Consider the following 26067-nt stretch of genomic DNA (forward strand, 5'->3'; position numbering starts at 1 on the left):
TGTATTGTGTGTGATGTTTACAATAATGCAGCTCAAGCAGCTCTGTTACTGTGGGCCCACTTTATGTATGACAGAAGCCTGGTCTCAATCCAAACAGATCGTCCAGGTGGAAACTATTTGAAATATTTTGTCTACATTATACAGAAAAGGTTCCCAGCCTGAGGGGGGCATGAGGTGATTAAAGATTTAAACATTTCTTCCAGACATAATAAGCAAAGCAAAACCAAGCCAAGCAAAATGCAACACCCTATAGATCAATCAGTCAACCACTGAATATTTCAACAAACACTTCAACATCCAGGTCAATTTTAATGTAGTATAAAATATATAAAAAGCATAAACAATGGGCACCTTTGCATGTTAAATCTATGAATTTTAAGATTTCTGTGTGTTGTTTAGATTGTTAAGGATTAAGGCTAAAAACAGGGGCAGGAGGTACTTCACAAAACGGACACTACTTAACACCATTTCCAGCTTATTTTTTTGTACCTAATACCTGCAGAAGATGCTCCCATTACCTTCAATACCAATACCCATCTTTAATTTTAATGTGTTTAATTGAAGTGTTATATGTTAATCTCTACACCTCCTACAAAACCCACAGTAAGTATTTATAAGCAAGTATTTTTCTTACATTTTTCACAATAAAACACTGTCTTAAAGGTTTAACATTACTGGGAACTCCTTGGGATTGACATTTAATCAGTCAAATATAGTTCCTCTAAAAGCAGAACTTCACTTACCAATATAATACAACATTCTGGATGACAAACATGTTTAAATTTAACTTAAAACACCTTAATACATTGCTTTCAAAAGTCTGTTGCTTTTCATTTTATAAACAAATGCACTACAGGGAGCTGAGACTACAGCATTACTTTAAATGTTGGATAATGTAAAACAAAATGCTCCGAGTTCTTTGACAGCACCCTTGTACCCTGCTGTCTTAATCGGACCCCCGCTACTGACAGCGGCCGCCGACCCCCGCTTACCAAAAGGGCGAACACCCCCAGGAGGATCATACAGCTCATCATAGAGAGGAGCTCATGATGTTGATGCTGCCTCTGTCATTGTGTCCATATAAGTGCTGAGAGGACGGTCGCACAGTCTGTGAGGGACACAGACATCACTACATATTACATATATTACACAAGTACTAACATTCAAAGGGTAATTTGGGAATCAAGAGGTCTATATATTTAAATGCAGATGTTCTCTATAGTAAGTCATACACTAAATCCCTGTTAGCACAACCAGTGGACACCAGCAACATGATATCTTGTCACTCAGGTCTAATTCTGTATTCAAACTTAATGGCTCCTGACAAGCATTTCACCAGTCGACAGGGGACCAGAGGGAATGTGCCACACTGAGTATGGCCACTCAGCAAATTCACATTTAGCATTTCATTCCTCCTACTTGGACAAAATGAATTATTCATCCTTGATTCTCTCACATTGATCCGTCCAGACAAAACTCCCTAAAACCCCTAAATGTTAAATGTTAGATGATTTGTACATCACAGCTGGGAGAACACACCGTTTTCACTGTATCTCTCCATTTCTGACATTCTCCCTCTATCCTTGACCCCCTTTCCTTACTCCCTCTGTTATCTGAAATAATCTCAGGCCCTCCTTAGATTCTATTCATCAGAGCAGAAAGAAGCAGGCGCTGACATTGATATAAAAAAATACCATCTGTGCCTTGCAGGGGTAAAAGGAGTGAGAGAGAATGAGACAGAGAAGAAAAAGAAGGGGCTTCAAATAAAACGGGCTCTGTTGTCTCCCTCTTGTCCCCCCTCGTCAATGCCATTTCAATTGAAAAGCACAGTGGTAATTAAATTCCAGCAGGGGTTAGGGGCAACTGTGCGGCACGCTGACGGGGGGGCTGCCCTGACATAAAGATGACAAAATTCAAGAGGACAGAGGGGGCGCCAGGCAGAAAAGGAGGGAGGGTGACAAATGTCGTTTATTCACGTGCACCGCCAGATTTGTGCTACTCAATCTTCATGACATTTAAAAAATAGAAAATGAAATGGATATTCAAACTCAGCCGAATCCCACAGTGACCTTTTCCCCAAATCAGGGATATTCTAAACAGATCCGTCTTCTGTATCTGCGGCATTTGCAGAATATTTTGTAATGCTTAGGAGGATGAGCGATTAGGTGGAGAAGTGTGTGTGTGTTTGTGTGTGTGCACAAATGTGTGACTCAGAAGGACACTGGTAGTTGTTGATTCACATTATAGTGGCGCTAATCCAGAGGCTCCAGAGAGGCCGAGCACTCCTGCTGTTCCCATTACCCCATCCTCTATTAGCAAAACAACACAGCCGGTTAGTCTTTCACTGCAGAAATAAACAAAGCATAAAACTAAAGCAGGAATTTTACATTTACCGTACATACATGAACTGAAATCTTACAGATTTAAGGAATCCTGTTATATGTTAAACTTAACTTAAAGCAGCCTGAATCAACATTCATATTTAATAAGCAAATTATATGGAATAATTGCCATGCCCTTGCTATTATCTAACACTGCATGTTACAGTGCCAGGAAATAGACCTTAATGGCTGACTCTAAATGGCTGGCCATAGTTCTTTGGAAAATCAGAGGAAAACACTACTTCATCTTGCCAGTGCTTCACTTACAGATCAATCAATTTTATCAGAGCCTTTTACAGTAAATCCTGCCTCAGAAAAAGCATTTGTGCAACTCTTATGCCATCTAGTGGACAAAAGCCTCTTTACAAAGGCTTGTTCTCCAGAGTACATTTGAACCATTGAGATTCTTCAACCACAGCACAAGAAGTTGTTAGTCTCAGCAAAATATATTATTATATTGTATCCAAGCAAGCTGCATCCAGCTCGACCGGTGTGATAATATTCCTTGGTCCACACAGCCCACCTTATTAGTTCGGCAACACCTCAAGAGGCCTTAATGTAGGAAAGACACAAAAGCTGAGAAAGTGCATATGTCCTCTTGTTCAGCCTTAGATGAGCCTCAGTAATGATTTAAAATCTCCAAAATTTCCTCCTTAACAGAGATGGGAGTGTGCTGTTGGACACCCGGTCCACCAATACTCGTCTCCCAGCAGTCAAAGCCGTGGTCTCTCAAGTCCTGTATTGTACTCTGGACAATTGAAGAGTCCGTTTCTAAAAAAATACATCATAATGAAGCCATGTCAGAGAAAAGTCACGTGAAAACATGATTTATGAAAAATCAGTCAAAGACTAAATGGGCTACAGATTCTGTCACTAACAGCACATGTACAATACTAAAAACACAAACAACACATTTCATTAAAAAGTAAGGCCTTGTTGTGATCTGTGTTACTGGCTCTAACATCTGTTTATTCCCTGATGTTAACAGTCCAAAGGGCCCAGCACAGGCACAGCAGGAAGGACGCAGCTGCACAGTAATACTGATGCCAACCACAGCTGAAAAATTAAAGCTTCAGATGCAGGAAAAGCGCTCAAATGCAAAGATAAAATAAGTGAGTGCTTGCTTCCTTAACTCAAAAAGCTTTACTATAAAGACTCTCCGAGAGAATTACAGCAGACTGATATAAGACCATGCTCTTTATAATAGCTGCAAATCTCACAGACAGAAAGACTAACAAAACAAATAAAGAGCTTTTGGGAATCTATTTGTTGGATTTTAAAACTTATTAAAATTCAGTATTCTACAGGCTGGAGGCATAAACAAAACCTGAACTTGCAGGTTCTTTGCTTGTTTGCTTTGTCAAAGAGAGGATGATACAAAGTTTCCTTATTACTGATTGCACACTAGAATCTGCACACCAAAGACCCCTTCTTGTGCAGCCTTCTGATCATTTCCTGCCACTCAAACCGTTGTTTCGTGTGAGGGAGCGTGTGAGGAAAACACAGTGTTAGCTGTCAGCTGGAATCTGACAGCTAGACTCATCAAATTGAGTTCAACAAACTTTAGCCCTTTCACAAATACTTATGCACACTGTTGTGACAATCACAATAGAATAACTGGGCCATACAGCACCTGGCCTCAGGAGTGTGATGCCACAGCCTCCTCCGCCTGCACCTGTCAGCTTGCTGTGAAGCCCTCTGGCCAGTGTGAGCCGGCACAGTACGTCCAGGGCAGGGTGCCCCACACCCATCACATTCAGGTGATGCTGGTTGATGTCAATGAGTTCCTATAAATGACGCAGCTGCAGTTAAAACCTGTTTCTGTTAGAAAGTTGGTCATGTAAATGTGAATTTGTGCGTTTAAGATGTTTGACACTAAAAATACATGAATTCAATTATAAGTTTTTCCATATAATTCCTTAAATGGCATGATTATAATGCAAAATGCTCAACTCAATGTAGTGATTTTCTACCTCTAGAATGTTGTAGTGCTCTCCTGTAATGGGCTCGCATGTCATCTCTGAGAGGACTCTCTCACAAGTACAGGAAATGGCATCAACTGAGTCAAGCACGGGATTCATGATGGAGGGAAACTGCAGAAGGGGGAAAACACACACACATCAATATTTTCTACCACACCCTGAAGACAGCATTTGCACAAATCCACAGATTCCTGTGTGTATGTTTTGAACACCATGGATACACTGTACAAAATTAATAATAGACGTGTTTGACTTGGGGTGTGTTACAGTCTGATCACAACACTGCCACAACACCATTCAGGCCCATCTCTGTCAGAGGCAGAAATCTGCACACCTGCTGGTGTCACCAAGGCAACAGCACACAGGGGTGCTGGCTAAGAGTTTAATTTTAATATTTTATGAAGGCACTCAACGCCGCTCTGTGGAGTATCTGCCATGCAAAAGCGCCGCCTATTATATTAATTACAATGTCAGCAAGTAACACACGGGGGAGGAAGAAACCATTTAGTACCTTGTTAATTTTGTCCTTCACCCTGGCAACAAGTACCTTGGTGCTACGTGGTTCTTTGGTGTTAGTGAGAAGGATTCTTAATAAAGGCACCCTGGAAGCAAAGAAATAAGATCAGAGTCTACACAGACATATTACTCTGCTGCTGTACTAATACAAATATTTTACCCAAACTATATTTGTTTTGTTAAAAAAAATACAAATCTCTTAAAGAACTCTAATTAAAAATAGTCCATCAGTACCTGCTCAGAGGTATTATCTTCCCCGCTAAGAATCTCAGCATGCCACCTACAGAAAGGGAAACCAGAATCATTAAAGAGATAATCATCAGCTGATCCTGAACAGTGCTGGAATAATACTCTGAGTGTTGTGTGCAGCACCATATGTAGTGTGCCATATGCTAGATAATTTCATGCCTCACCCCATGTTCCCACGGCGTTGTCAACTCCTGAAGGATTACCATGGATGATCATCTCCCCTTGAAACGCCCAACTGTTGATCAGCTCCAGGTCCTCCTGACACCACCTGTAGCCATTTTTAATGAAAGGAGCAACTCTGAACTCCAACATATTCCAAAAAATGATTTTATATTTATGATGTGACTATTTCCATTTTTAAATTTTTACATGGAACCATTGATACTACAGAAACGACAGATACAGATGGCACTTTTTATGTATGTTACTGTCCAGCTAATTGCATAGATGAGCCGACAGCCAGCTGTGAATCACTTTTTCTACCAGTTTCAGTATCAGTATCGGTTTTCCCCCAACATTATAATAACTAATAATATGATTCAATTTTTAATCATTCATTACCAAGTTGAAGGAAGCAACTAAAATAAAAGTTTCAAGTTGTATCTAGGGAAATTTTGTTATTTTTCCTTGCATCAATCATATTTATGTCATCTGCCGGTGGCTCTATGCCCTCCCTTAAGATCCGAGTCTGAGAACCAATGCCTTAAAATAATATCATTACCTGGCAGTGTGATCCCACTCGTTGAGGGGAGCAGGAATGGCTCCACTTGCACAAAGCAGAGATGCAGCTAAACACACAGAGTAGGCAGCACTTGACCCGAGTCCTGCTCCAGTCGGCAGCTCTGACCACACAGACACCGTCAGACTGGGGAGCTCCCTGAGAAAATGTCATAAAGACTGTTTGTACAGAACTTACATGTGACGTATTAAGGTTCTTATTTAAAGTCAATATAATACAACTCTTACAATTATTTCAAAGACACAGCAATAGTCTGTGTAATATATCGGAATAGATAAGCGACCATACGCAACAGGAACGTATTTGGCACTTCCATTAAAGTCTGTCAGGGAAGCTGCTTTTGGGCAGACAGGAGAATACTCTAAACTAATTGTCCGGCTCTTCTCTCGGGGGAAAAACACATCCAGACTTGTTAAAGGCTGCACTGTGGCCTAGTGCCAGACTCTCATTAGTGGCCATCCTGTCAGAACCCATCACCTCTCTCCGACACGGAAGCACCGTGTCAGTGCAGATTAGACCTCCCGACAACCTGCAGCTCTAATGTTCTTGAGCATCTTTCCTGTTCACAGCTGCTGGAGCTGTGAAAACGAACATCCAGCCTTTCTGTCTGACTCTTTTTGCTGTCTTCATTTGAAGAACAACCCCCCCTCCATCCAATCAATACTGACAAAGACTCTTTAATTTAAAGCAGTAAAAACTGCAATAGAGACAAAACAAAACACTGATAAGGGACCAGTACAGCAGTAAAGAAATAGCTGCCTTCTTTCATCCCCTCCTGGTTATGACCATTATGGCCAGAGATACTCTTTATCCGTCTAACATCTCGACAGGGCAAAACCCAGCATTTTTATTTTCTTGAGCTTTAACTACAAGTTAAGTGACTCAAAGAGGTGTTAAGTATTTAGTGGCACCTATTGGTGAGGCTGCAAATGTCAATCAGCCCTTTCGTTTGTCCATTCTAGGCTACTGTAGAAATGTGGCAGCCTCCACAGAAGAAGCTTTTCTCGTTATGTAGATATGAAGAGCTCATTCTAAGCTAGTAACACACTGATTGGGTAATTATAATTTAAACATTACTGTACACAATACAACATTCCATGCCTGCTAATAAACCTTGCATACATTTGTGCACCTCCCGACACACATCCCACACCTAAACTCACAAACGGAAAAAAACCCACAATGACAAAGATAGTACAAAGTTTCTAAACTTTGCCAGTGGTAAAAGTGTCAATTTCAGACAGTGCTTTCATTTGCCTCTAGATGTGGAACCTTATCTAGATTGTCGTGGTTATCTTTCCTAATGTAAACTGCTTTCTTGGTAGCTTTTTCTGTAATTTTTGTGGCTATCCAAGTGATAAGGAAAATAAGCAAATAATAAGTGTTCCAGCTCACCTCTGACCAAACAGCAAGAGGTAGATGTAAAGGAAGGATAAGGAAGCCATGTTGCAATGATCCAAGGTTTCATTGGTTACACCAAGAAATTCACGCAGTCTCCTCACAAGTTCAGCATCCAGGAGTTGGACCTCATCCCTCTTTCCTATTAAAATCATAGTACACACTTTGATTAGTAGGTGTAGATAAGAAAAGATTGGTGTTTATTGAGGTATTTAAGAAAGAATTCTTCAGGATATCAATTCATTCTTATATTGTGTGCTTTGATAGTTACCCAGACAACACATGGGGATTTGCAGCCACAAATTCCCAAAATGGTAAATAGAGTGCACTTGTTGCATGTGTTAATTTAACAGATTAAATGCTCAGATTTACAACAATAGGCATTATATCATCTGTTTTTAAAGAGGCCTATGCACATAGTGGATAGTAGGGAGCATAATGAATATAGTACGGGCTAGAATCCATTGATACTGCATGATCTCTTACCACTGGAATGACGAATAAGCTGCTTCAGTTCAGACAGATCCCACCACAAAAATGTGTCAATATTGGGGAGATTAACACAAACTTTTCCAGTGTTTGTGGCTTTCAACCGCAAATATGTTCTCAGGTTCAAACTCACAGCAAGTGCCACCTGTAATGAAGATCAGAATAAGAAGAAATCAGCCTCGTTTTAGCCTATGATCTGTCTCTCTGATTCACAACAGAGTTTAACTGATAAACTGAGTGCAATAAGATCCTGCATTTGTTTTTCTACATCGCTGTCATTCTCACCTTTCCGTGAACAACTGCATGCTCTCCGTGGAGGATCGCCTTCCCAGGAGCAGACACGTAGATGTCCTTCACTTGCATATCTGTAAGTTTTCTGAGTAGAATATGTGACTAGAGGGGAGCACGGGTTCAACTTTTCACTGACAGTATTATCATTAGCTTGCTAAGCTAACGTTAATCCGCTGAACCAGCAAGAAGCTGTCAACAACTCGCCCCCACTGCTCTGTGCATATAACGCCCGACTGACTAATATCAAACGTTTAACAACTCATATTTCTAATCAATGGACGTAAAACCACGCTCCGTCCATGCTCATTGTAACTGTGCCAAAACAGTGTTATGGACCCATGATACATAGGACGAGGGGTGGACGTAGATGACTTCCTGTATCCAATCGGCGCAGCAGTTAGTTGAACATATTTTCTTCTGGCCAATCAGCGTCCCGAACTCTCCCACCACACAGTGAGTTGACCAATCATGCGATAAAAATGAAACGCCCACTAACTACGGGCAGCACAGAGGGACCAAAGACACCAGGAGCCATCGATTACCTTTAGCGGCTACCTTGTAGCTTATTATGACATCGTCTATGATAAAACCAGCTCTCCTCCGCCGTGTTTTACGGACGTGTAGGTTCACAAACCAGTATCGGATACAAAACCCACTGTGTTTAAACAGAAGGTAGCTGTATGTCTACGTGTTATGTCAAAGTACAAGCGCTAAGTGTTTGCTCATGTTGTTAGCCGTCAGCATTATTGCAAAACGCCTGTTACTTGCCTCTACCCTCGTATATAATCCTTAAACTAAAGCCAGTTTGTTTGAAAATTAAACTTAAATGATCAATTAATCAATACGTTTTCTTGTTTAGTATCATATAGATATTATAAATGACCTTATCAATCAATCCTTCCCCAAACAGTTATGCCACTGAAGGAGACAACATGAAAATCAAAATATACACCAAAACTGGAGACAAAGGTTAATAATCAATTTAACTTACAAATACAAACAAATAGTGAATCATATTTATAAAAGCTGATGTGATTCTTGCACAGGTTTCTCCAGCACATTTACAGGAGAAAGGAGGCCAAAGGAAGATCAAATTTTTGAAGCACTGGGAAACACAGATGAGCTGTCATCTGCTATAGGGTAAACCTTCTAATTAAATGTTCGTTTTCAATCTGTTCTGTAATCTCTTTGCTTGAAGTTACCACCGTTAACTCTTATTACAGGTTGGCCAGAGAATTCTGCCTCGACAAAGGTCACACATTCACACATCAGCTGGACAAGGTTTGCTCATGTGGCATTTATTCAGATCCTTCATTAACAACATTCTACATGACGTTGGGAAACCAATTCTGTTTTCTGTTGCAGATACAGTGCATATTACAAGATGTGGGGTCCAATATTGCTACCCCTCGATCATCTGCAAGAGAAAGTCATATAAGTATGCACATGCTAATACAGGTAAACTGCTGGCTGTTATGTCTCGTGTGCTCAAAGATTTTTCTTTTTTTCTTATTTCTGCAAGAGAGGACAAAATTTAGTACACAGCCAATTTCAAACCTGGAAACATGGATCGATAACTTTACAGAAGAACTCCCCCCTTTAACCAACTTCATTTTACCAGTAAGCCCCTTTGTGCTCTTAATATGTTGTTTTTCTTATGAAACTTCTAGTTTCCACATCTGTGCTTTGTGTTTAACAGTCTGGTGGGAAGAGCAGTGCAGCTTTGCACTTGGCTCGGACGGTCTGTCGGAGAGCCGAGCGCAGGTTGGTTTTAACACCTTCCCCCGTCCCTGGTCATTACCTTCCACAACTTATAATTATCTGTCTTATTTCACTGCTTGACAGCTCTGTTGTTGTTACAGTGTTGCACCAATTGTGCGCTCAGGGGAGGCAGATCCAGATGTTGCAAAGTTCCTGAACAGGTCAGCCTTGTGATTAAAACTAGTAACAAAACAAATGCTCCTTCCACCACACATCTAATAGATGTCCTAATATTCTTACACAGGTTAAGCGACTACCTGTTCACCGTAGCCAGATACGCTGCTATGAAAGAAGGCAAAGAGGAGACAATCTACAAAAGGCCTGAATGACCACATTCTCACATTTTTTTTGTCTTATTGCAGCGATGCTGTAAATAAATAAATATTAATGAGATCGAGAATTACCTACAACTCATTTGTGCCCTTCATATTTACACATAGGGTAGCTGAGAACTGACAAGCCTCTTCTGTTTTTATATCTGAGCTGGTTGCAAGCTCACCACTAGATGTCACTAAATCTTACAAAGTCAACCTTTAACTGTGAGAGTGATCTAAACATTCAGACAATACATACTCACCCAATAATACCAATATCTTTTAATTTTGCACTGGTAATGTTTTATCACACTGGCACAATCTACATTTTTGTTCTAATAATTAGAGGTTGGTTCACAATTGTCATTACACCTTGGCATTAAATGATTACTGTGATTATTCTCTGTCAGTTGTGACTGACCCTGGTGAACAGCTACAGTTTCTGTTCAGGTCAGGTCTGTTCATTTCTATGGGGTTTACTTGGCTTTATTCCAGCATGGCTCCGTTACCACCCTCTCACACAGTCACAGGATTTGGCACCAGCCCTGGCTCTTCTGGGACAGGGTACTGGCCCATGTCATTAGAGACAGATTGCGGTCCTCATAGGGCGGATAGCGCAGATAGGTGACACACTCGAACCGTGTGCTTCTTTGCAGGCACGATTTTCTGTGAGAGAAGGTATCGAAGCTGTAGCGGCCATGACAGGAACCCATTCCACTAGCACCTGTCAAAAAAATATGAGAATGTATTGATTAAAAGGAATATCATCCCATCATGATGCAATGTGATGGCACAGACTTACCTACTCCACCAAACGGCAAGGCAACCATCAGACTCTGCAGGACACAGTCGTTGGAGCAAAAGCTTCCACTGGAGGTCTCGCTCATTAGTCTTGAAATGACCTGCATCGTTAGGAAGGCCAAGACATGATGTGAATACATGCTGCCTGCCCTCGCCACAACAATACAGTGCCCCATTTTCCCTGTACCTTGCTGTTGCTGGAATATGCATACACACAAAGGGGTTTCTCATGCTTATTAATAAAGGCAATTGCTTCATCCACACTGTTTACAGTCAGAATTGGAAGAACTGGCCCAAAAACCTCCTGTTGCATGATGGGATCTGATTCTGATACCTCTGTCAAAATTGTCGGGGCTTAAAATAGAACAAAGGAGTGAGATTAGAGCAGATAATCTGTATGTATGAGTTGGCGTCACAGAATACATTCAGCGATCTTACCAATATATTTCTCTCCTTCTATCACCTGCCCACCCACAGCCACCTTGCCAGATCTCCACAAAATATCGCTCGTACGACTGAAGAGGTCCAGATTAACCATGCGGCCAAAACTGCGGGACTCCCGTGGATTACAACCATAGAACTGCATTAGACAGCATTTCAGGGCCTGCACCAGCCGCGCTTTGACATCCGTGTGGCATAAAATGTAGCTGGGAGCCACCAAGCTCTGCCCAGCATTGTGGAAACATGCCCAGGCAATGCGCTGCACGATAGTAGCCATGTCACAGTGCTGGTCCACATAGCATGGGTTCTTGCCTCCCAAAATCAGGGTGACAGGTGTGAGTGTGCGGGCTGCAGCCACAGCAATTCTGCCTCCATCTTCTCTGGTTCCTACAGAGTGAATGAAAATTTAATACATTACAGAAAATAATAATCAACCCTGTCTTGAAGATTGTATGTTTACCTGAAAAGAAAACATGATCAAATTTAAGCTCCACGATCTCAGGCAGGTCACCCATGCCTGCAAGAATCACATGGAAGCATTCCTTGAGGAGAACAAGAATTTTGCATCAGATAATTCCTTTTCATAACTCCTCATTTACACATATAAAAACACACAATACAACGGATTTGGGGGCTCATTTAAGACTGATGACTGATATATTTGATGAAGAGTGGAGTAAACATTCATTGCAACAAATCCAACTAATTACAAAACACACAAGAGTTACTCACATTGTCCAAATAGAAGGGAATGAGGCGATGGAGAAGCTCTGCTGTGTGTGCGGTACACTCAGAGGGGCTGATGATTGCACAGTTTCCTACACAAATAAACAATATATCATCAGCGTGTGTCAGATCTTCACTCGGGCAGTGTGTGGGGAAACTAAATGACCACTGTACCTGCTGCGATTGCCCCAACCAGCGGCACCAGACACATTTGGACAGGACTACAAAAGGTCCCCATTATAAACACCACCCCTAGCGGCTCGCTTATCACCAGACATTCATCCAACGTGGTGGACTGCATCAAACTCAGAATTAGGTTACAATTGAAACAAAACGCAAGCCAAAGCTGGCAAAGTTCACCAGAGAGCAAATCGGCCTACTTCATTCTTACTAAAAGGGCAAAGCTTAAGGTTTAATCTGCTTTAGCGGCTGAGCACAATGCATTTCTTTGTAGCCATCAGACGGAATGTTCCTCCAAAAAGGTTGTGTAACTCTGGAAAAATCTCCATAATATTATGGAGAAAAGGTCTCACCAGGTTCCTTTCCACAGACTGAGGCTGCATCCACTTCCGAAGGTTGTTGACAGCATGGAGAGCCTCATTCTTCACAAGGATTAGCTCAGACACAACAGTTTCAAACCGTGGCTGTTTGACAAGAGAGCAGAGAAACATGCCAAAGAAATTTAGATCATCTTTGCAGTAGAGGTCCTCACTGATGGACACCTCTTCAGCCCTCACCTTATGAAGATCCCTTCCTAGAGCATCCACAAAGTCACACTCATGTTCCTCCAGCATCCGCACCACAGCGTCCAGCTGGGTCAGCCTGAAGTTCTCCTTGAGGGTGCGGCCAGCCTTAAAGGCAGCTCTGGCCCTCTTGAGCAGATCCACACACTCCAGAGGGTATGTCTTCAAACAGGGCTCCCCCAGCCTGGTCCTGCAACAGCAGACTAGTTTTGAAACACCACGCCGCTATCAATCCCTTCGTCTGCCCATCATCATCACTGTACCTTCTGCATGTTAAACGGCCATTCCTCCGACAAACATAGCACGCCCTTACTTTTACACTCATGTTTATTCCACTCTAGTGTTGTTGGTCTTTCTGGACTGGAGCAGTGTGAAGTTAAGCCTATGCACCCGCTCAGTAAAGCCTCACAGGCAGGGGAGGATAGTGGAAATCCTAATAGCCAGTCAGGTGATGCACAGAAAAGTTCAACTCGGGCAGAGGTGGAACAACAACAGCAGAAGTGTCTCAATGATTACAGTAAAATAACAGTTAAGCTGAGGGAGGTGCTCACCTGCGCAGCGCTTTGAACCATCGGGCCGGAGAGGGGCTCGGCGGGCTGCTCATGGTCATCCTGGAGATGAAGTCCTCTCCGTCGCAGGGCGCAGACAGGGAGCGCAGGGAGGAACAGGACTCAGAGGTCGCACAATAATCCGCCATGCACGGTGTTCAGGAAAACCACAAAACAACGCCGGGTCCCAGGGCCTCTGGTTAATGTCTCAAGTGTGTTTGCAGTAACACTGCGCTTCAGTCGTGCGTGGCCCCGCTGAGACGCTGTAAGCGTCTTTCAGCCTCAGCAGCTGTTTGTAATCAACTGATTAATAATTTATGAGTTAAAGGAGGGAAAGAAGCAGCCATTATTTAAACAATTCAAAGTAAAGGATTTATAGAGATGTACATGATTTAACATTACAGCAAACAAAAAGTAGGCTATCTTACACATGGACACACATTTTTAACAACAACACACTGAATACTGTAGTGCAGCCGGGTTCAAAGAAAAAAAGATGAACATTTCAGTGGAAGAGCGGGAACATTGTCAGGATCATTTTATTACTTTTATATATATGTATACTAAAAGGATATTCAAAGTGATCGTCAGCAGTCCACTCATACATTTAAATTCTAGCCAACTCTTGACATCATGTGAGGAGACGAGCATGTGAGGTATCTTCCGTCTCTCTTGCTGACTGGCTGTAGTGTAAATCCACTTGCAGTGTTTTCAATCTTTACTTTGAATAAGACCAAAAGGAGGAGAGCTCCTGTTTGATTTGTCTAATCTTAAAAACAAAAGTCAATTAGTAAATTGGAGGAAGTTATTTCTATTAACCATATATGCACTGGTTGTAATTATAAATCATTTCTATGTTCTATAGATTGTGACACCTGTTTTTAAAAGCTTCAGACTCACCAACATTTTTTTTTGCATAATACAGAACCATCATATATATATATTTGTTTTCATCTAAATGTCCATAAGATTGATCCTCAGAGGCTTTCTGATCTAAATGAACCCTGTGTATATTCATATTTAGGCGTATAAGGTAACATTCACCCCTCATATCTTTTTTTCCCCACAAACAGCAAAAACATGTGCAATATTTCCAAGAGAACATCATCAAGTCAAGCAGTCACATTTGATTGACAAAACCAGTCCATGACATCATGTTTAAAAGGGTTTTTAAAAAACCAAAAAAAAACCTCGACTTCTTTTGCGCATGGCTTAAAATGTCCACAGAGATCAGAGAGTGTTATAATAAAACCCTCCTCGGTTGTTGTTGTTCTGGTTGTACAGTGGTTGGGTTTCAGCTCTGTCCTGTTAGTAGGAGCAAAGAAAAAAGTCCAGGACCATAGCCCCCATTTCTATGGCTTGTATCCAGTATACACGGTTCTTGGTTACAGTTGAAGTACAGGTGATAGTAGCAGGGGATGGAGGCAATACATGAGGCACTCTGCGTTATTCAAGGGTGTAGTCAGAATTTTTTTTTTCTTTCTATTGAGTACAAAGACTAACTTGGCTGATTTTTTTAGATTGGACTTGTAGCACAGATGTGCGACATGGAACATCAGTCTCTGCAGATACAAATAGTGACAAAACATTTTCAGTTCTATTTTTTTTGTCCTCAAAAGCAACTGATGCTACAGCAATTTGTATTTTTTTTTTCATGTCAAGGAATTCTTTCACAGGTTCTGTGGGAAATATTAGGCTTCAAATAGTGACAGGCCCAGCGTCTCTTTCGCAGCAACTTTTAGTGGTGGAGAAACAGACAGAGGTCATAATGATTTTCCTAAAAATGAGACATGATGTAATCAATGCAGGATCACTAATCATAAGCCACCAATCATTATGGAGGTTGGACACAAGACAATGATTTGTCTTCCACTTATAAAAGATGCATCATGTTCGGCGAAAAAAAACACTTTAAGACGCCACATCGATATCAAATAAAAAAAAATGCCTGGATTGTGAAATCCACGCTAGTAAGCATATTCTCAATGAATCACTTGATTTGGTTTTACTCAAGTGACTCGACCACATGTCTAATGGCTTGCATTGCATCTGTATTGCTTTCCAGTTCACTTAAAACGGGAGCTTTAGATCCGAGAATGATTCTGTTAAGCCTGAGAAACTGAGAACTAGCCACTGTACGTCTGTATTTCATAAAGTTCATTACATTATTTACTCAATTTTTGGAGTGGCAAAGGGAGATGTTAAAAAAGTGGATTGTGCTGCAGAAACAGCAAACCCTTGGAGATAGTGAGTTCAAGTTGAGCTCCCTTCATCAGAGCTCATCCAGTTTTTTTAAAAGGGAATCCTTCATGAGCCGGGCTCCACTCCAGGTAAGCAGAGCCTCTTGCTTTGTTCAGGCTGTTTAACACAGCAAGCGGTCCAGATGCAACCAAGTTAGGAGAGTTCAAAGCCTGTGTTCATACTGATAGCATAGCGTAGCTTGTCGCGAAGAATGCTCTTCTTGCTGTAGTTGGGCAACTTGAGCAGGTTGAAGCACGTAGATGAAGTAGGAAGTCGACCACCAGGCTCCTTCTTCCGGATAGTGAAAAAGCCCCTAAGGACACTGCCGAGGGTGTCTCCAGTGTCCTGGTAAAATGGAAGATATAATGCAGTTTCAGAGCATACATACATAAAGAGAGTGTGAATCTCCTTTAATCTTACCTGGTCATCAGAAACTTCCACACAGCGTATAGAGAAAGGTGGTTTGAGGTAGGCAAAGCCCAGGAGAGGTGGCCTTGAGCAACTGGTAACAAACTGTGACAAGACACAAATGGTTAAACTGTCACGTGGCAGCAATAAACACCATTTGGCTGCTGCAAACAAAAGAAACTACTTACTTTAAGGAACATAGCCCTCTCTTCAGCATTGAAGTCACTGGACAGGATGTCCCAGAGCCAGATGATGACACGATGGCTGCTGTGGAAGCCTCCATAGTAGACTGTGTGCTTCCTGAGCAAAAGAGGAAGAAAGCAATCAGTGTGTTTACAGGCATGGGGAGGGGGAGGGGTTGGGTGTCACAGGATCTTAACAGGACTGCAACAATCAAATAACATGCTACTTGATGGCACAATGAAAAAAGACAAGGCAAAATGGTACAAACTTGAGGTCATCCAGATCTATCTCAGCGTTATCTCCTGAGACGAGACGCTGAACTTCAGGCGTTGAAAACATGTGGAGCCACTCTGGATTAATGATGCTCCGAAAGCCCCGGATGAAAGCAGCGGTTTGTTCCTTTATCTGTGTGTGCATCCGGAAGTGGGCCATGAGGTGGATGTAGCTAATCCTGCAGAAGGTGCCAATGATGAAGTCAGATGTAAGTGTTGGTACAAAAACAGCAACAAAGGAATAATATAAAATATCATTTTCACTTAAATCTGAATGTACATACTTGTTTTCATTGGTCACTGGCATGGTTTTCCCACCAGGTATCAACTCATGACAGACAAGCTATGAGGGAAAATAGACTTAACTCATGAATCATACGCTTATTTAACGAAAGCACATCTCACCTATCATGTTTAACACTCTTACCTGCCCCATGACATCTTCATCATAAGACAACGTCAGTCCTAGATCACCTACGTCTCCATCATAGCGCTGTAAAAAAAACAAAAACTGAAATGGTCAATTTACATTTTGACAAATAAAACAACATGCATCTGTCCAAGTAACATTTTCACGACCTTGATGGAAGTTAGGTTCTTGTAAAACTCAGAGTCCAGTGAGGGAAGCTCATCAATGGAGCTGTAGAAGGTGCTGTGGTGGTGACCCAAGACTTGACTGAGAAAGAAGGAGGCAAAAGGGACGTCCACAACAATGCCCTAATAAACACACAGAAGTGATTACTGAACACTGTACTCAGAGAAATAACAAAAACTAATTATTTTGTAAGGGTTAAAGTGAACCTCATATACAGCTTTCCCAAGCATCTTCCCCACAAACTCAAACAGCTGCAAATGATTCTCATGGATGTAAGACGTGGGTGAAGGATAGAGGCGTTCATTTCCACTTGTAGTCTGTGAAACAGCATCACATCATAATGGGAAACACAGCAGAACTGTGGTTGTCTAGAAACAGCACAATATTTGTCTGGCTTACCTTAAACAGGTTGAGAGCAGGATTGAAAACTTTCTTGATGATTTCTTCTAGAAACTCCTTGAAGACTCCATCCTGATCAATGCCAGCCTCATCCACTCCCAGGTCATTAACAAACTTGACACGAATGACACCCTTTATAGAATTAACTGGCAGCCGCCTGAGCTGGTCGTATCCGTCCTTAGGACAGGGACATGTGACTGTTATTACTCACATGAGAAGTACAGTGTTTACAGCCAAATAAAAACATTCATTTCATTCTGTTGACTTCATACCTCTAACATCCTCGAGCGACGAATGGTGATGTGGGTGACATGTGGTGAAGCAGAGCTCGTTTCAACCAATCCTAAATTTTCTTTTTCCTTTGTAACAATGTTCCTGAACAGCAGCACCCTCTAAAATGAGAGGGGAAGTGTTGTAAGATTTTAAATGAATTTGACCCTCTGACACACAGGATTTTATCAGTAATTGCCTCAAAAATGAATCCAGAGCCAAAAGTGGACTGTGGACAAATGTCCCATGTGTTTTTTTGTGTTGCCAGTTATACCATAGCTTAATTGCTCAATGATAGACCAGTGCCCCCTATTAATCATTTAGACATAAAAAGATGAGAAAATAGAACCGAGTTGAACTCGTTAAATGTAAGAATTCCTCTTACTCACATTTTTATGTGGTATAACATGTGGGATGTACTGCAGTAGAAGCTGGGCTCTTTTCTTGCCTTTCTCCAGCTCTTGGAATAACAAGCTGGGCTTCAGATCTCTGAATAAATAAGCAGAAACATGTTAAGTTAAACCGATGTAAGATCAGCAGTCCATGTTCCACAGTTCGTATTTACTTGCGCAGCCAGTGGTCATCAGGGGTGAACCTGCGTCTGCAATCCCGTTCATAAAGCACCATGAGCCAGCCATGAACACTGTGGAACAACTCCAGTTTTTCTCCTTTTGCATTTTCTATAAAACACAAAAAACAACGTATCAATAAAACCTTGCCTTTAGGTGCCAACATCAAACTTTTAACATTCTGTGAAGTCGGCGCTCACCTAAGATGCCATCCCAGATCATCTTATACACAAATGTGTTCAGAAATGATGAGATGGTGATGAGTTCTTCTATCTTAAAGGATGTTTGTTCTTCATAGACTTCAATGTCATCCAAAATTCTGTAACACAATAAATGTTAGACATAAAATGTTGCTCCAATATTGACCACCTCAGAGTGCATCCAACACAGAAAGAAATCGATGACATTACGTGATTAGATGCCGTGAGCAGTCACAGAAGAGCATGAGCATAGCCAGGAGCTGCTTGGATTCTTCTGTGTCATTGTTCAGACACTCCATAAAGAGTTTGAGGCCTCCCTGAGGACCGAGCTCACAGATAAAGGCCCAGAGTTTGGGCAAAAGGTCGTCAAGATGTGTCAGACCTTAAAACCAAAAACAAAGAACAGAATATACACAGAAATTAGGCTTTAGAAATACTGTATGTATCTATTATTTAAAACAAATTTCAAATTCTGGAACTAACCAGTGAGGATTTGGAGGCGTATTTGTGTCAGAGTAGAGAGGGCAGTCTGGTAGAGCACACAGATGCTGCAGACCTTCTGAACTTCAGCTGAGTCAACTCGCTTCCCTCCAACTGGTTTCAGGATGTTACGCACAGAGGTGGACTTCTGAAATGCTCGCTTGAAGAGATCTGTTCGAACACAGGCAACCCACACCGAGGGCTTTAAAAACATTCAAACCATTATGATATTTCTGCTGTGGAATTATGGCTTACTTTTAACTGGTAGGTTGTTTTGTGATGTGCTTGGCTGCGGCGGTGGAGGAGTGGGCTCCTGACTCTCAAGTTTTTTAGAGAGGACGTCACTGAAGAGTGTTCGAATAACAGACACACCCCAAAGGTGCTGAAGCTGCTTAGTGACCAGTGGCATTGACTCATTAAGACTAGAGGCAACGGCAGACAGAAGAGACAGAAAAGAAAAAAAGATCAGCGTCATTAGCACAATTGATCTATGTACTAAAAAATTAAAATGTCAAATCAAACTTTGTTTTCTGAATGGATAATTTGAGCCTGTGAACCCTATGATGCAATTCATAGGTAAATATAAATATTTTATTTTATCTAATGCAACTATCTAACTCACCCATAGTCCACAGTTTGGGAGAACCAGCCCAGGACCGGATGCCAGTGGGTTAGGTTGGACTTTTTTTGCGATACATATCTCTGGCAGTAGGACAGCATGTCTGTCAGGTCCTTCACAAAATGGTTAGCCTCCTCTTCCAGTACATTCTCATTAAGGTAGCCCAAGTGAATCAGGTTGCCTAAAAAAACATGGGAAAGATGATGCACTCACAAATTTTACAGTTCATCAAACATATAACTAGAAAGGGGCATTTCCTGAAGAAAATGCATGTTTGATTGCTGCAGCTGAAGCATTGCTTTGAATGCTGATGTGAAGGATTGCTCTGATTCTCCAGCAATTCAGAGCTTTGTATGCCTCTGTGTATCCCTGTCTGTAGCTTGAAATTTGTAGGAGGAGATACATTTGGCAGATGACACCGAAATTGCTTAATATTTGAAAAACTATAATTTTTTGAAAAAAAACTTGACCCGGAATGTCCTCTGTGAGATGAACATTTTGATAGTTGAATGGCTAAAATTGTTCAATGTATGCTGAGCAACGGCAATCAAACTAATTACTATTTGTGCATGAACTTTCATTTATGAAAAGTGCATTGTCCTATTGATCCATTTATGGTACCAAGTAAGCAGAGTGTGTGGCTGCCCTCCAGACACACACAGATGTCCAAACACTGTTCTTCCCGACTGAGAAAGAGAATAAATTTCCGCAGCAGGTCATGCGCCTGGATGGACACCATGCACTGTTGAGACAGAACACATATCAAACTCTACCCTGGCACTATAATATAGCCTCATTTTATATATATATATATATACATAACATCATGCAACAAAGGTCTTTTACCTCTGGTGTAAGCACGCTGAGGTGGGATATGATGGCTGGAACTGACATGATGTGAATGAGGAATGATCTTAACAGGTTCTCTGAGAAGTGAGCAGCAATGACAGGCCTGAAAAACATTAGAATTAATTTAAAAAGCAGCTTGAAAATAAAAGCAAAGACCAACATGTAACAGAATATACAGATAGAACTGCAAATTATATCATGTCTCCTCCATTTAATGAAAAATGGATTACTAACTTACCGTAGTGACAAAGTGAAGATGGCTGTCAGAGTGCCTTTGGAAAAAGACGGCTTAGAACGAGCCAAGCCATTGGTCAGCAAGATCTGAAGAAAAAACACTCGTACATTAGTAAATTTCATTAACATGGAATGACACTGTAGAACAAAATAATGAATTTAATTAATTGCAATACAGAACCTGCAGTATTGAATAGAATCCCTTTTGATTGAGATGGCCCATGATATTTTCACAAATCCTCGTCAAAGCAGGCCTGAGGGCCTCACCTAAAAATAAGAAGGTAAATTATGATGTTTTTTTCTTTGCAGAAAGCATATCCCGCTATAACCAAACATTTGTTTATAAGAAACAACCTCAGCTCGACTTACCTTTCCCTCTGACAATCCGCCAAGTTGAAGTATCTGTGAAAGTCACCAGCATGGTGAGGTATAGCGTTACCAACTTGTTGTCCTGGAGTATGTCGGGCTGAAAATTACAAAGTTACATGTAGTGTTACAGCGATAAGGTGAAATCCAAAATACATGTTCCAGCCTTAAATTAAGACTTACCTTTAAATTTTTCAGTAGTTGACAGCAGGTCCAAAGCACATCTTTTACCTGTTTTAGCCAAGGGATAGTAAGGTCTTTGGAGAGAGCCAAGGAAACGTACCAGACCTGAGGACCAAATGTCAAAACTGTCACATTTACAAAAATCACATTTAGGAAAATGTTGAACATGTGTGAACTTACTTTAGGTTCATTTTCAACCTCCATGCTGGCCAGAATAGCACGACAAAGTTTCTCGAATCTCTGGTATACAAAAGTCATTTGAGTCACACAGCCTGATCAAATGCGTGTATTATGTTAAAGTACAGTATCAACTGCTACAAACATCCACTCACCATCTTATCCTCTTGGCAATATATGAACAGTAATTTCCGAGCTATTTTGAAAATTGAAAGTGCATTTCTTTTTGATGTCCCACTTTCAGAAGCTTGAAAATAGTCATCTACCTCTTTCCTGGTAACACACAGAATGAAAGTACTGAACAATTACTGATCTGCACGTGACACTTGGAACACCTACTCATATAAGAATCAGCAGCAAAAGGTGGGGATTACCTTATTTGCTTCTGGAGTCTGCATCGACAGAGAAATCTCCTGATCAGGGACTGGATGTGAATTGCTGCCCTCTCCTTTTCCTTCTGTCCCTTCCTCTCCTCTCTGGCCTGCCTGGCTTTGTCCAGGAACTCGGACTTGGAGCTTTGAGATGCACTAAACATTATGCACCCTAAAAAGGAAAACAATAATCCACTTGGCTGTTACAATGCAAAATTATACCCTTATAATCTGCACGATGATATTGGTAACGTTTTGTCAGTGCTGTAGAGAAAACATCCGCTCTTTAAGATTGTGATTACAACATCCCACAACAACTAGACACCATCACATTGTTTAGAGTAAACATTATGTCGGATTTACCTTGCTATAATGAAGACAAGAGGATTTTCTCTGGCCTCTAGGCTCTTTTGCTGCTATACCTTCTCGTTCATCTGGTTGTCCTTGAGATCCAAGTCGAATCAAACAGAAATACTAACTTGCCATCTCTGGAGCAACGAGCGACAGAGTGAAGATGGAGCAGGAACAGTTAGCACAAGGGCTAGTTGGCTGCTTGACGGGTTAATGCTCATTCGGAGAGAGTTTTCTCATATTAATTTAATCATTTTTACCATCATTGGGGACTTATGTTTGATCATGTGTCAATGACAGCCCCGCAGATGCAGAGAATACACCGTTTCGGAATGTAAACAATGAGAGGAGATCCGCACATAGACTGCAGCCATTAATCCCCTGTGTCGCATTAAATGATTCCGGGTAGTATACGGTTTCGTGTGTAAATCGCAAAAAGGCCGATTTTATCGAACGAAGGGCTGAACTATGCCAAACAACATTTGTTCACGTCGTAACAACTACGACGTTGTTTATCCAGTGCTGAATAAAGCTTCCTCCAGTGCGTTGGGTGTGTGGTGGAGGACTGTTATTACTGTTACTCCTTCAACAACGGAAGCAGAAGCCAGTGAAATAAAAAGATTTTTAATCGATTTGTAGAACAAACTTGAACTGAATGTAAATAAAGCGAACGGCGATAAAAAAAAAACTAAATTCATTTTTTTCTATATTTTATCTCATTTTGTAGTTTTCAAAAACTATGTAATATTAAACGATGTAATGTGGCTATCCCTTTAAACGGGCTTGGGACGGTTGACGTCAGTTGTATAACTGCGCATTGGTGGGCCGGAAGGAAATGGGTGTTAGCTGACTGACGTTAGCAAGCTACATCTACGAAGTCGGCTGTGGGTTCTATGGTAAATATGTCAATGTTTCTAACAAAAGTCTGTCAGATGCGTTACTAACATTATGTAGAAGATGTTTAAAGGTAACTGCCATATTATGTAATATAACTAGATTTGTCAAATCAACTCAACTGTAGTCCATGCTAACTAGCTAGCTAGGTCAATAGCTGTGGTGGCTAAAATCAAATCACTACCTAATGGATTAAACGATGTGGCTTGGTGTGTCGTGAAAAGGTATAAAGCTCTGTAGTCTTCCCGGTTACCCCTGCCGTGTGCTGGCCTTTCACTGTATAGTTTTTGCCAGAAAAACCATTATTGAAAAGGCAACTGCTGTCCTATAAGTGTCATACAATAGCCTGCTCTTTTGCAGATTTAAAATATATTTGTTAATCTGTTTTTAAAACTCTGATTTTACCAGCAAATGGCTTATAAACCTTATTCCCCTGAGACCTCTATTGGTTTCGTAAAACTTATCAAACCCCAGCTAAAAATAGATTGAAGTATGACTCATTTTGTTTTCCTACAGGAAGAGATGTCAGGAGAGAGTGTGGTGAGCTCGGCAGTGCCGGCAGCTACAACAAGGACTACATCCTTCAAAGGCTCCAGTCCAAGCTCTAAATATGTGAAGTTAAATGTGGGGGGAGCACTGTACTACACTACAATGCAGACACTAACCAAGCAGGACACAATGCTCAAAGCTATGTTCAGTGGCAGGATGGAGGTCCTAACAGATAGTGAAGGTGAGCTGTTAAATGTTAAAATTTTCCACACTTTTCATGACTTGGTCTATAATATACTATAATTTCATATCTAAAGGTTGGATCTTGATTGATCGCTGTGGAAAACATTTTGGAACAATCCTTAACTACCTTAGAGATGGGGCAGTCCCGCTCCCAGACAGCCGACGGGAAACTGAGGAGCTCCTTGCTGAGGCCAAGTATTATCTGGTTCAAGGCCTAGCTGATGAATGCACAGCTGCCTTGCAGGTACTGTCATTAAAGTTGTTTATTTCACATTCTGGTTATTAGAAGCTGTACAGTTTGTTGCAGTTTTGCAGCTGGAATTAAAAAAAATAAAATAAAACATTTTTTCTTTTCCCAGAACAAAGAAACTTATGAACCTCTTTGTAAAGTGCCTCTGATGACATCACCTAAGGAAGAGCAGAGGCTTATTGCAACCTCAAATAAGGTATGTCAAGTTATTAGTATACTGTGCTGAGTAAATAAAAATATTGTTTACAATTTGAACCTTTCTTTGTCTTCACAGCCTACTGTCAAACTGCTGTATAACAGAAGCAACAACAAATATTCATATACCAGGTAAGTCCTCTTTACCTGATCAAAGGATCAGTGTCCAACATATAAAATGTGATGAAACCATGCAAGTTGGCCGTTTTGTAACTCCTTTTTTTTAACTCAGCAATTCTGATGACAACATGCTGAAAAACATTGAGCTGTTTGACAAGCTGTCATTGCGGTTCAATGGTCGGGTTCTTTTCATCAAAGACGTGATCGGTGATGAGATCTGTTGTTGGTCATTTTATGGCCAGGGACGCAAGATTGCTGAAGTGTGTTGCACTTCCATTGTTTATGCCACAGAGAAGAAGCAGACAAAGGTAATTATGCATTTTGTACATGTCCATTGTAGAGTATTTTTTACTTTTGTAAGCATAAATGTACATTATGTTTAAATATGTATTACCATCTTGTGGGTAACATTGTACTTCACCCCTAGGTTGAGTTTCCTGAGGCACGAATCTATGAGGAGACCCTCAACATCCTTCTGTACGAGTCCCATGATGGTAGGGGTCCTGACAATGCCCTGCTGGAGGCCACAGGGGGCGCTGCAGGACGATCAAATCACCTAGATGAGGATGATGAGCGAGAACGTATTGAGCGAGTTCGCAGGATTCATATCAAACGACCCGATGACCGTACACACCACCACCAGTGACTTCTCTCCTTCAATCTGCCAGCCTGTATCTCAGACCCTGGACAGTTTTTGCACCACGCTTGTGCCTTACAACACCTAGCGCCTCTGTTTTCACTCCCCCACTTATTTTACCAGCTTTCCCCAGGAGACTACTATGAGATGAGTGTTAAACAACTGTGTGTAGTGGTGAAGTGATTGTGTTTTGTGTCCACTTGTCTTCATTGCTGTGTGGTCAGATTGTCGTGTGTTGTTCTGTTTGTTATAACTTTTATCACCGTTATCTACGACCATGCAGAAGCTCATAGACATGGATGTGTAGATTGAAAATGTCCAGTGACCACAATTTCACCTGAGTCTGTGTATTGTAACTACATACAGGAGAGTAGAAGTATATCATGTGAACAGCTAGAAGTTAATGTACATAATTCTTGACAATGGTTCTGAAGGGTCCACTGTAATGTCATCAGTGGTTGAACCAGGTGTTGTATACAATAGAGCCACATGGTGGCACTGTTTTACTCTTAGAAAATGTTACCAGGGCTATTTTGTAGCCAAAAATTTATTTATTTTTACACAGTTAAGATATCACGACAGAATGCAACATTTTACTGTAGTGCTTCTGCCACATTTAGTTTTAACACTGATACATTTTCCCAACAAATCATTATTTTCAGTGGAGGGAACCTGAGCTGTGACCTGAGGTGTTAAATGTACTGGGCTGATTGAATGATGGATGCTGAGGTTGAAGTGTATGAGTGTAACCAGAGCTCTTCCTGGCAGGAAGAGAACCCTGTCTACAAGCTTTTAACAGGGAGAGAAATTAGACCTGTCCCTCATCAAGGCATTCATCAGAGAATGTACTGTTTGCACACTATAGGTTTGAGTTGAAATACGTATGTCTAACAACCACAGTACGTATAGGTCTGTCTGTACAGAAGTGAACATAAATGTATGTTTTATATTTATACATCACAAATAAATTTCTACAAATATTTTCTTGTTTTTTTAATTTCATATTCCCACTAGCAGTGAACATACAAAATTATCATACATATGGCTTTATTTTTCAAGGTTGAATGAGTTTTTTTTTTTTACTTCAAAAAGT

The 26067-nt window shown here is 41.1% G+C and overlaps 5 protein-coding genes across 6 annotated transcripts; 2 read left to right on the forward strand and 3 right to left on the reverse strand.

Annotated features, from left to right (window-relative positions):
• Window positions 1–1838: 1838 nt before the first annotated feature.
• Window positions 1839–8380, reverse strand: mvk (mevalonate kinase). The gene is made up of 10 exons (XM_028414629.1): window positions 8040–8380; window positions 7752–7899; window positions 7263–7407; window positions 5850–6005; window positions 5293–5396; window positions 5114–5159; window positions 4875–4965; window positions 4355–4474; window positions 4015–4168; window positions 1839–3152 (listed from the first exon to the last, which is right to left on the reverse strand). The coding sequence occupies exons 1-10, from the start codon at window positions 8115–8117 to the stop codon at window positions 3001–3003; spliced, it is 1194 nt and encodes a 397-aa protein (XP_028270430.1). The 5' UTR covers window positions 8118–8380; the 3' UTR covers window positions 1839–3000.
• Window positions 8381–8539: 159 nt separating this feature from the next.
• Window positions 8540–10216, forward strand: mmab (metabolism of cobalamin associated B). The gene is made up of 9 exons (XM_028414644.1): window positions 8540–8717; window positions 8956–9014; window positions 9092–9185; window positions 9269–9326; window positions 9411–9483; window positions 9568–9665; window positions 9745–9809; window positions 9908–9967; window positions 10051–10216. The coding sequence occupies exons 1-9, from the start codon at window positions 8614–8616 to the stop codon at window positions 10133–10135; spliced, it is 696 nt and encodes a 231-aa protein (XP_028270445.1). The 5' UTR covers window positions 8540–8613; the 3' UTR covers window positions 10136–10216.
• A 282-nt stretch (window positions 10217–10498) lies between these two features.
• Window positions 10499–13595, reverse strand: aldh3b4 (aldehyde dehydrogenase 3 family, member B4). 2 transcript variants are annotated; one of them, XM_028414739.1, is made up of 10 exons: window positions 13383–13595; window positions 12826–13021; window positions 12622–12732; window positions 12263–12383; window positions 12095–12180; window positions 11823–11904; window positions 11360–11749; window positions 11109–11275; window positions 10923–11022; window positions 10499–10844 (listed from the first exon to the last, which is right to left on the reverse strand). In XM_028414739.1, the coding sequence occupies exons 1-10, from the start codon at window positions 13526–13528 to the stop codon at window positions 10645–10647; spliced, it is 1599 nt and encodes a 532-aa protein (XP_028270540.1). In that variant the 5' UTR covers window positions 13529–13595; the 3' UTR covers window positions 10499–10644. The 2 variants fall into 2 exon arrangements, with proteins under 2 accessions (XP_028270540.1, XP_028270541.1); XM_028414740.1 differs by lacking the exon at window positions 13383–13595 and adding an exon at window positions 13095–13156.
• Window positions 13596–13900: 305 nt separating this feature from the next.
• On the reverse strand, window positions 13901–22693 carry ube3b (ubiquitin protein ligase E3B). The gene is made up of 27 exons (XM_028413320.1): window positions 22159–22693; window positions 21799–21967; window positions 21580–21697; window positions 21428–21487; window positions 21248–21352; window positions 21068–21164; window positions 20880–20965; window positions 20703–20785; window positions 20462–20567; window positions 20237–20357; window positions 19619–19796; window positions 19252–19418; window positions 19000–19167; window positions 18727–18898; window positions 18517–18635; window positions 18313–18427; window positions 18137–18236; window positions 17750–17869; window positions 17478–17654; window positions 17285–17395; window positions 17063–17200; window positions 16911–16976; window positions 16768–16826; window positions 16480–16662; window positions 16217–16328; window positions 16041–16133; window positions 13901–15965 (listed from the first exon to the last, which is right to left on the reverse strand). Exons 2-27 carry the CDS (start codon window positions 21957–21959, stop codon window positions 15774–15776), a joined length of 3207 nt encoding a protein of 1068 aa, XP_028269121.1. The 5' UTR covers window positions 21960–21967; window positions 22159–22693; the 3' UTR covers window positions 13901–15773.
• A 220-nt stretch (window positions 22694–22913) lies between these two features.
• Window positions 22914–25954, forward strand: kctd10 (potassium channel tetramerization domain containing 10). The gene is made up of 7 exons (XM_028413322.1): window positions 22914–23042; window positions 23557–23770; window positions 23847–24016; window positions 24132–24218; window positions 24297–24349; window positions 24450–24645; window positions 24765–25954. Exons 1-7 carry the CDS (start codon window positions 23040–23042, stop codon window positions 24981–24983), a joined length of 942 nt encoding a protein of 313 aa, XP_028269123.1. The 5' UTR covers window positions 22914–23039; the 3' UTR covers window positions 24984–25954.
• The last annotated feature ends 113 nt before the right edge of the window (window positions 25955–26067 follow it).

The sequence above is a fragment of the Parambassis ranga genome, chromosome 9 (genome assembly GCF_900634625.1).
Source record: "Parambassis ranga chromosome 9, fParRan2.1, whole genome shotgun sequence".
In the NCBI taxonomy this organism is placed as follows: Eukaryota; Metazoa; Chordata; class Actinopteri; family Ambassidae; genus Parambassis; species Parambassis ranga.

Bases quoted from the DNA above. Each gene is read 5' to 3' on its own strand.
- mvk (XM_028414629.1), bottom strand. From the start codon at position 8,117: ATGCAAGTGAAGGACATCTACGTGTCTGCTCCTGGGAAGGCGATCCTC. The intron at 6,006-7,262 runs GTGAGCTGGAAC...ACATTTTCTCAG, and splicing joins CTCTTGCTGTTTGGTCAGAG to GGAGCTCCCCAGTCTGACGG. The intron at 5,160-5,292 runs GTGAGGCATGAA...CCCTTTCTGTAG, and splicing joins CAACGCCGTGGGAACATGGG to GTGGCATGCTGAGATTCTTA.
- mmab (XM_028414644.1), top strand. From the start codon at position 8,614: ATGACATCGTCTATGATAAAACCAGCTCTCCTCCGCCGTGTTTTACGG. The intron at 9,015-9,091 runs GTTAATAATCAA...ATTCTTGCACAG, and splicing joins CACCAAAACTGGAGACAAAG to GTTTCTCCAGCACATTTACA. The intron at 9,327-9,410 runs GTTTGCTCATGT...TTTCTGTTGCAG, and splicing joins TCACACATCAGCTGGACAAG to ATACAGTGCATATTACAAGA.
- aldh3b4 (XM_028414739.1), bottom strand. From the start codon at position 13,528: ATGGCGGATTATTGTGCGACCTCTGAGTCCTGTTCCTCCCTGCGCTCC. The intron at 11,905-12,094 runs GTGAGTAACTCT...GTTCTCCTCAAG, and splicing joins TTCCCTTCTATTTGGACAAT to GAATGCTTCCATGTGATTCT. The intron at 11,750-11,822 runs GTAAACATACAA...TTCACTCTGTAG, and splicing joins TGATCATGTTTTCTTTTCAG to GAACCAGAGAAGATGGAGGC.
- ube3b (XM_028413320.1), bottom strand. From the start codon at position 21,959: ATGTTTAGTGCATCTCAAAGCTCCAAGTCCGAGTTCCTGGACAAAGCC. The intron at 21,488-21,579 runs GTGAGTGGATGT...TTTGTATACCAG, and splicing joins ATTGCCAAGAGGATAAGATG to AGATTCGAGAAACTTTGTCG. The intron at 21,165-21,247 runs GTAAGTCTTAAT...TGTAATTTTCAG, and splicing joins AACTACTGAAAAATTTAAAG to CCCGACATACTCCAGGACAA.
- kctd10 (XM_028413322.1), top strand. The intron at 24,017-24,131 runs GTACTGTCATTA...TTCTTTTCCCAG, and splicing joins AATGCACAGCTGCCTTGCAG to AACAAAGAAACTTATGAACC. The intron at 24,646-24,764 runs GTAATTATGCAT...CTTCACCCCTAG, and splicing joins CAGAGAAGAAGCAGACAAAG to GTTGAGTTTCCTGAGGCACG.